The 8,516-nt window shown below is 45.4% G+C and overlaps 2 protein-coding genes and 1 long non-coding RNA gene across 6 annotated transcripts in view; 1 reads left to right on the forward strand and 2 right to left on the reverse strand.

Annotated features, from left to right (window-relative positions):
- The window catches only part of CRACDL (capping protein inhibiting regulator of actin dynamics like), a 63,599-nt gene extending 59,149 nt beyond the window's left edge, over positions 1–4,450 (reverse strand). For all 4 annotated transcript variants that reach the window (XM_046901131.1, XM_004938496.5, XM_003640533.6 and 1 more), the window contains exon 1: positions 4,285–4,450. The gene's annotated coding sequence lies outside the window, so the exon portion shown is untranslated. The remainder of the gene's footprint in view (positions 1–4,284) is intronic.
- LOC124417400 lies at positions 3,404–4,399 on the reverse strand. Its single transcript, XM_046904050.1, has 3 exons — positions 4,381–4,399; positions 3,801–4,325; positions 3,404–3,694 (listed from the first exon to the last, which is right to left on the reverse strand). Exons 1-3 carry the CDS (start codon positions 4,397–4,399, stop codon positions 3,549–3,551), a joined length of 690 nt encoding a protein of 229 aa, XP_046760006.1. The 3' UTR covers positions 3,404–3,548.
- Positions 4,451–4,483: 33 nt separating the features above from the next.
- Positions 4,484–8,454, forward strand: LOC121108982. Its single transcript, XR_005843645.2, has 3 exons — positions 4,484–4,872; positions 6,487–6,589; positions 7,810–8,454. It is a non-coding gene; the product is annotated as an uncharacterized LOC121108982 (long non-coding RNA).
- Positions 8,455–8,516: the final 62 nt, after the last annotated feature.

Consider the following 8,516-nt stretch of genomic DNA (forward strand, 5'->3'; position numbering starts at 1 on the left):
TCTCTTATATCTGTTTTGACGCAAACATTTCCCGAGTCATCAATTTCATTTTCCTCTTCAATTATTTCAAAAGCTGACAGAATTTAAGGCATCTCTAATGAGTACAGTAAAGCTTGCTTGAGTATGTTCTCTGAATGCTGATAACCTCCTGAAGGGCACCCCAACACGTTGCTGTTGATCTGTTTCCTATAGATGCAGCCAGGGAAGCTGTGAGTTGCAAGTGGAGTCTAGCTGGCTCCAGCTGGGGCTACACGCAGTATGCTCATCAGGCGCTGCTGGACGTGTAAACCTGGAAACCATGGGAATGACTCCCCAAACCTCAGCAGTATGAAAAAAAACACTGCTGATTGCTTTTGCAGAAACACCTACTCACGTTCTGCAGAAACGTTTACTAATACATTTATGCTACTCTCCCAGCCGCTGTCCGTATTTCTCCAGGTGCTGACAGACCCATTGGCCTCTTTCTGAACGTCCAAGGTTTCTGATTCCCCCATGCTGCAACTCATCAAACAGATGTAGGCATTCTACGCTCCAAATTTTGCAATACACAGTGTTCACACTTTACAGACACCGAAAATCAAGTTACCCCAGAATTACTGCACCGATGGCACCATTTCCTTTTACATGTGTTTTTAGAACCTTCTGTTTTAAATGCATTTCAGAGCAGCCAAATACAGCCTTACCTCCTGCACTGTACTTCAGGAGAAGCCACAAAATCCACCTGCAAAATGCTGATCAAATGGCCAAGATTTTGTTAGTGACTGCACAAGCAGACCCCAGCTCAACCCTCATCATGTGGGGCAATCACGGAATCATTAAGGTTGGGAAAGACCACTAAGACCATCAGCTCGAACCATCAGCCCGTCATCATCACACAATGGAGCAGGAGTGAAATGGGAAGGACAGGGAGAATTCCAAGGGACTTCTGCTGACTGTAGGATGGACAGCAGCCCACGGAAATGTCAGGGTACAAGTAATGCTGTCTTCCTTAAGAGACAATTTTGACTATGAATATGTATTTCACTGTATTGTCTCCTTCATAGAATCATAGAATCATAGAACCTGGGTTGAAAAGGACCACAATGATCATCGAGTTTCAACCCCCCTGCTATGTGCAGCGTCACCAACCAGCAGACCAGGCCACCCAGAGCCACATCCAGTCTGGATGGGACATCCACAAGCTCCTCGGGCAACCTATTCCAGTGCGTCACCACCCTCTGTGTGAAAAACTTCCTTCTAATATCTAACCTAAACCTCCCCTGTCTCAGTTTAAAACCATTCCCCCTTGTCCTATCACTATCCACCCTCCTTCCACTTCTGTATAGCCTCTCTGTGCTATTTAATAACAGAGAACCTTAAATCTCTTGGTAGGAGGAGACTGTACATTTAATAGCACGGACATATTACATTTGATTGGTTTATGATTGAATTTCTCTCTCTCCTGTGATTGTTAACTCTATTTCAGAGTATGCAAAGCTGGAAAATTAGGTAGTTTTTTCTACACAAGTGAATTACAATCCTGGCATACTCAGCCTTCGTTCTACTTTCTCCCAGCATGGATTCACACATCTAAGTCAATGTCAATTCAATGTTTTGGGTTGATACAAAACGAACACATTTTGGTTCATCAACACCTACAGTTCCAGGAAGGCACTTCTAGAAGCATGAAAATGTAAGACAAATCAGCTGTGCATTGCAGTATACACAGCACATCTGATGAGCCACAGCCAGTCTTTGGCTGCTAAGAAGCAAGATCTCAGGAGGAGCAACGTGCTGCAGCTATGCAGGATGTGCTACTCATGTGAAAACAGATCTACCTACAGCACCTTTGCATTCTACACAGTGGGTGCTTGGCAGGGTCTCAGCCTGCAGCACAGTTGCTTGCACAGCACCAGTTGGGTACTGGCTGTGCTGGCATCGAACTGCACATCCGCAACCAGGATTGGAGCAAGTGGATGCTCAGGGAGGCAACAGCCATTCATTAAATATTGACACAAACAGAGAACTTGTCTGTTATTGAGCATTGATGAGTTCAGTTCAGTCCTGCTGAGTCTGAAATGTAGCCTTGCTACTTCAATAAATTTTTTTGTGAGACATTTCCATAATTTAATCACATTTTTAGCTCCTCAGTAATAGCTCACTGCCCAGTCTGTTATTACAAAGCTCCTTCTTTTCTCTCCTTTGGTACCCTCCTGCCATGACTGTGGATACTGAATGCATCAGTGGCCACATAATTTATAACACAGAGCTGTTGACAGCCTGCAAGACAGGATGGCCTAAGGTGCCAGCAGGGTTATCATGCCTGGGGAGCTCAGGAGCAGGTACAAGGCACTCACAGTCCTGCCCACAACATCAACATTCCTGCAGGAGGTGCTCCAGGCTGGAGCAGCAGCTCCCTGCAGCCCAGGAGAGGCCCGTGGAGGAGCAGGCCGTGCCCCTGCAGCCCACAAGCACAGCACAGAGCAGATCTCCATGTGCAGCCACGAAGGAGCCCACAGGGCGGCAGTGGATGAGGCCTGGAGGAGGCACAGCCTGTGGATACCCCTGCAGGAGCAGCCCAGGCCAGAGCTGCAGTCCATGGAGAGAGGTCTGCGGTGGGGCAGGAGGGCTGGGGGAACTGCCGCCTGCAGACAGGAGGTAGCAGGGGGTGGGTAGGGGGTAGGTGGTTTTAGTTTGCTTTTAGTTCTTGCTGCTCTGGTCTTTTATCAGTAGGCAATAAATTATATTAATCTCCCTCTATCAAGTCTGTTTTGCCTGCGATAGTTAGTGGTGAGGGATTTCCCTGTCCTTATCTCAGCCTTTGAGCCTTTTTCCATCATATTTTCTCCCTCTCTTCCCTTGAGGATGGGGAGTGAGCATGGCTGCGGTGAAGTTCAGCTGTCATCAGAGTGAAACCACCACCAATTAAAAACAGAGTGAAAGCGAAGTTTGCAAAGTTGCTATGAAAACAGAGCAACATGACTGTCCTCTGCCTATAAACTCTGGCGTCGGCAGACAATTACCACCACTCCAACTACAGGAAGTCCCTACCTCATCAGCAACAGAGCCAAGCACACCTGCTCCCTTGCCTTTAATGATCAGCCAACTCCTGTCCCGAGCCTGCCTCCTTTCAATGATTAAAGAGCTTCAAGGCGAGCGCCAGTAATAATGTTACATTTTTCCCTTCTGTAATGTAATCTTTGCCCCATGGAAACTGCTGATGAGAGCTCGCTCCCACTTAAAATTTACATAAAACCCAACCCGTATCCTGTTGCGTGGAAAAGGACTGGTGCCTCAGTTAGGCGTTACTGCCATGAGACATGCGGAATTACTCCAATGCAGAAATGATACACAGCCCCACATCAGCAGGAAACAGGCTTTGATGCACGCTGACTATTTCTGGAGGCTAATGACACACAAGCGATAAAGCAAACGAGCGTTTTAATGATTACAAATAGAGGAGGACATGCAGCGCTGATGGGGGAACATGGCTTCCAGCAGGAGGAAGATTTATGGGAGCTAATTACGGTACATCAGATTTACGGTGGAAAAACAGAAAGAGGAAAAACTTAGGGGAAGATCTTGTGTGTGTGACCTGGGAACAACCGTTTTCCCTTCAGACAAATGATGCAACAGCAGCTCACTGCACGCTCCCAGGTGGCATTTTTATGCCTTCGGCACTGACGTGTGTGCAAAGCCTGAGGCGTGCGCGAGTCTGTGGAAGTTAAATAGAATCAAATTAGTTATAGGAAAAACACAGATTTGTAGCTGGCTTGAAAGAAGGCCAACAATTAGTGCTTAGGATGGTGTTCAATACACATGTGCGTTTTTAATTAATCGTGTGGCAAACCCAGCAGGGTGATGCCCTTCCACCTCAAAGAGATCTCGGCGGGGCTTCACGATTATCAGCGGCAATCGGAACTCAACGCAATAGCCTGGAAGTTTGTTAACAGAAGCCACGAACGCAACCGCGAGAAAACCGGCTAGCGGCACTTCAGCCCTCACGTCCGACAGATGCCAAAGAGAGCTCACACGGCTTAAAGATCCCTTCAGGCCGGAGCAGCCGGCGCTGAACGAGAAGTTTGAGAAACGAGGGGAAAAGCTGCAGTCCGTCTGCACACAAACGCCCGCGAGCGAACCTCCCCACAGCGCCCGCAGCTCCCGCCGGCGCCTTCGCCCCCCGACGCGCCCCGAAATGGCGGCGGTGCGGCCGGGATAGGGGGTCCCCTTGGAGCCGCCTCTCCGCCCAGGCCTCCCCGCACAGTCACGGAAGGAGCCGGGCCGGGCGGAGCCGCCTTCGCTCACCTGAGCCCCGTGCGAGCAGCGAGGCCTCAGCCCTCCGGCGGCTGCAGGACAGCGGTGCCCGCGGCCGGCAGCGCCCGGGAGGTGACGGAGAGCGACCCGGGCGGCAGCGGCCCATCCGCGACGCCAAGCTGCGGGCACCTGCGGGCCGCCCGCCCCGCTCCTCCCCGCCGGGCCCGGCCACGCCCGGGGCTGAGGGTGAGGCACGGGCGGCAGCGCCGCAGGGGGAGGCGGCGTTGGGCGCGGCGCTGAGGTGAAGGGCGGTGGCGGGGCAGGCCGGGGCCGGAGGACAGCTTCTGGGCTGAGTCCGAACTGGTCGGAAGAATGGACAGAAGTGGCACCTGTGGGGGTGGTTTCCCTCCTCAGACTGAATCTGTTTCAGTATTTTCTCCCTGACTTTTGAGCTTCAGTTTCAGCACAAGCACCTTTTTGTCTCTCTGGTGTAAGTCTGGAGACTGTGGTTTTGCATAGAAAACACGAGGATTGCCTGCCAACGGAGAACGAGTAGCACACTGCATTGCTTTACTGTTCAAGGTGAAAGCGTTGGAATGAGCAATGCTGTGGAGCGTGCTTTGCTTTCATATGACACTGGTAAGGGGAGCTGAAGTGAACACAGAAAGCTGGCATAGGCTTGGTTTCAATGAGACATGGAATCGTTAAGGTTGGAAAAGACCTCTCAGGTCATCCAGTCCAACCTCCAGCCCACCCCCACCATGCCCACTGACCACGTCCTTCAGTGCCACATCCACACGGTTCTGGAACACCTCCAGGGATGGTGACTGCACCATCTCCCTGCGCAGCTGTGCCACTGCCTCACCGCTCTTTGTGAGAAGAACGATTTTCCTAATATCCAACCTGATATCTTTTCAGAATTGCTTCTAGAGCAGCCTCTGAAGGCCAAGAGATAAATTCAATTATCCATTTTACTTCTGTGGAGTAGTACTATTTTTAAAACTTGCAAGCCGTCCTGTCCATGGTAATTTTAGAAAATACTGTGTGCAGGAAGGCATATCTCTGTCTAAAGCAGACCTGAGCAGCACATTGTTCACCTGCAAGGCTGCACCGCAGCTCTCACAACAACGGTTTTTGCTTTGTGTACTCTATAATTGCTTGGGTGTAGGCTCCATTCAAGAGAAAAACGTTTGTTCTTCCCCATCAGGAAATAAAAAACAAAACAAAACAAACAAAACACTGAAAATACAGTGTAGATGAGAAGGCACAAGCTAGGGCGCTTAAAAACGAAGTTTGGAATTCTGCATCTATGAACGTAAATGATGAAACCACTTTTTGGAATTTAATAGAGGTCAAATGTGGGAGAGCATAGAGAAAAATTAAATTGCAATTTACTAGAGAGTCAGGTAAAAAAATCTGTTGGGTGGAGACATCCTTTCAGGCCATGTCTTATCTATAATGTTTGAATTATAATAAACTTTGTTTCCTCAGAGTTTATTAATAAAACAGATGACCCTTGTCATGAAATGAGAATGTATGCTTCAACACAGTCAAACCAAGTCCAGTCGGGGGTGATTTCAGCCCATCTCATCAAGCTGTTTTTCTTCTGCGTGGAAAGCATCCAATGCGTAAAATGAACTGTGAAATATCTTTCCACGTGTTTAGGTAACTGTATGTGAATTCCGCAGCAGCTGTGATTCACTCATCTTCATTCCACATACTCCCTCTGCTGGAAATGAATGTGAAGGGCCAGTGGGTCAGAAGGAGAGATTGAGTGCAAGATACATTAAAAATAATAATAAAAAAACAGCTTCTTTCATTAAAAGATCACACACTCTACAGCCTGCAGTGACACTGACCGATTAGGCCTCAGAGGACAAGGAAGAAAGTAAAACTAAATGTCATTGCTAGTACTTCCAGTGCTGCCCCACACCAGCCAGGGGCTAAAAACACCATTTTAATGCTGGCAGTACAGTCTTAACTCAGATTGCAAGTTGCTAAAGACCAAGCTTCATTAGTGACCAAATGGAAAAATAACTGTAAAAAAAAATCTGGTTTACTTTCAGTAGAAACAGCAGCATAAATCATAGAGATATATAGTTTGACACGCTGCTGAAATGCTGCCTCCGTGGATTTTAGGAAAAGCACTGAAATACTTCTACCCATCAAAACAATAAATTCCTCCTCTTACATAGAACTATACCGCTGGCAGAGATGCCATCCCAAATAATCAGTAGCTCCCATTTCTTCTAGGATAAAGAGACTAAGGATGGAGGATACCAGATCCACTTTTTTTTTTTCCTGCAAATCCTGACAGCTACTTGCACTCAAGTGGAACAACTGCTGTTGGCCAATGGTAAGAGCTTCCACTGCCATAGCTGAGCAAGACTGATTGAAACAGCTCCAAAACCAGTGGCTAGAAATTACAAAAACACTGCTGCAGGAAAGCTTGAACACTTTAAAAACTACTATAGGGTCCTCTGTTATGCCAACAGATAACTTTAAACCATCACATGGTATCTGAGATTGAGTTTAACATGCTCTTATTTCATAAAAGACACCAATAGTATTTGCAGGTTTGCCTACGTAAAAATTTTGTGGTAAATGTTAAATTTAAAAAAATATAAGAAAGTGAAGTTTCTAAGTATGGCATTGTTGCCAGTTGTAAATAAGAGTCACAAATGTAAGCAAATGATAAATACATTATGGTATGTATTTATTTCCAAACAACGTAGTATTCTAAAGCAACAGCAATAACGTGATAAGGGAATAGACACAATCACTACAAATATAACTGAGCTCAGTTCATCCTTCTTTCATCTTTCAGTTTCTGACTTTACAGAGATCTTGCCACTACAGTGCTCTCTGAACATTCCCACCTGAATGATTTTTGTTAACCATGAAAAATCAAACAGCAACTAATTGCTGTCAGAAGTCATTGGAATGTTATATCCCATTGTGACTGACAAAGCTCTCTTTGGTTCCACCTCTTTCCTGATGATCCCTCTGCAATATGCAGAGACACAAATCCCTCATTTCCATAATGTTTCCTACACAAAGGCTAACCCTGGCAATAAAGGCTATGACTTGACAAAAAGCACTTTATTACATCTTGATGTTTTTAACCTCATATTCCCTTAGTTGCTGAAGAATTTTCAGCTTTTACCTTCTGTAACATTTGGTTTGGGAGCACCCAGTTACTGACTTTTTACAACCTTATGAAGAAAAGCTATTATTTTTGCTATGAAGGAGTTATGTATTGGGACGTGGCTCTCCGCACAGCGCACCCACTCCCAAGAAGAATTCAATTTTATCTATTTCACATTCATCTAACCTCGCCTTCTCATCTTCTATGTTTTAGGTCATTCATTTTATAGACTAAGATCACATTTCTCAGACTTCTTTGTAACCATCTTCTAAAAAATCAGTACGGTAAGATGACTGCAAAGCAACAAATGACTTTCTCATCTTCTGAGATGATGAGATGATCACCTTCTCTTGCACCTTTTAGTAACTGCGCAATAAGGAAATGTACAATGTCATTATGTCTGATTCTGCTGTCTCTATTATTTCAAGACATCCCCTTAACACTGGTGACTGCTGAAATGACTTCCGTGGCTGACTAGGAGTCCCCCAAAGAACGAAGAATCAGGACCCGCAAATTAAAACTAGGCCACCTATACTGAAGAGTAAAGCATTGCTACCTTGAGGAAGGCAATCCTAAAATTTACGTTACAGATACATTTTAATATTTTGCTGTTGTTGGTTTTTGTTGTTTTTAAATACATTATTCATCAAAATACTTTCACAGGCTCTTTAAAGAAACCTGCTTCTAAATAGCAACATAGGATCATATCTATAGCTCATGTTAACATGTTTTAAAAAGTAGTTAGGAGCATTCATATAGGCTATGCTGTCTCTAACCATTACTTGACATATGAATTTTAATACTTAGGAGTCAGACTGTCACAAACCAAACGCATGTGAAGCACAAACAAGATATATGTTCAAACCATTACCAACTCGACTTTGCTTTTGCAAATAAGCTGGAGACCATTTTAAAATACTTTTACAAACAAAGCAAGAAAGACAAATCTATTGAAGAAAAAAATACTGAAACCAAAAAGTGAGTAAATTTCTATTTTAAATAGTAATTACTTACCTCCTTCTGAAGTCAGAGGTAGGGATTTTCCAGCTGATTCATAGGAGAGAATTCTACATTCTCTCTCGCATTTGAAGCTGGAGAATATGCAACATTGACAAACATTATGGCATCGCAGTTG

Source organism: Gallus gallus, chromosome 1 (genome assembly GCF_016699485.2).
Source record: "Gallus gallus isolate bGalGal1 chromosome 1, bGalGal1.mat.broiler.GRCg7b, whole genome shotgun sequence".
Lineage (NCBI taxonomy): Eukaryota > Metazoa > Chordata > Aves > Galliformes > Phasianidae > Gallus > Gallus gallus.

Bases quoted from the DNA above. Each gene is read 5' to 3' on its own strand.
- LOC124417400 (XM_046904050.1), bottom strand. The intron at 3,695-3,800 runs ATGTGTATTGAA...TAACTTCCACAG, and splicing joins ACGATTAATTAAAAACGCAC to ACTCGCGCACGCCTCAGGCT.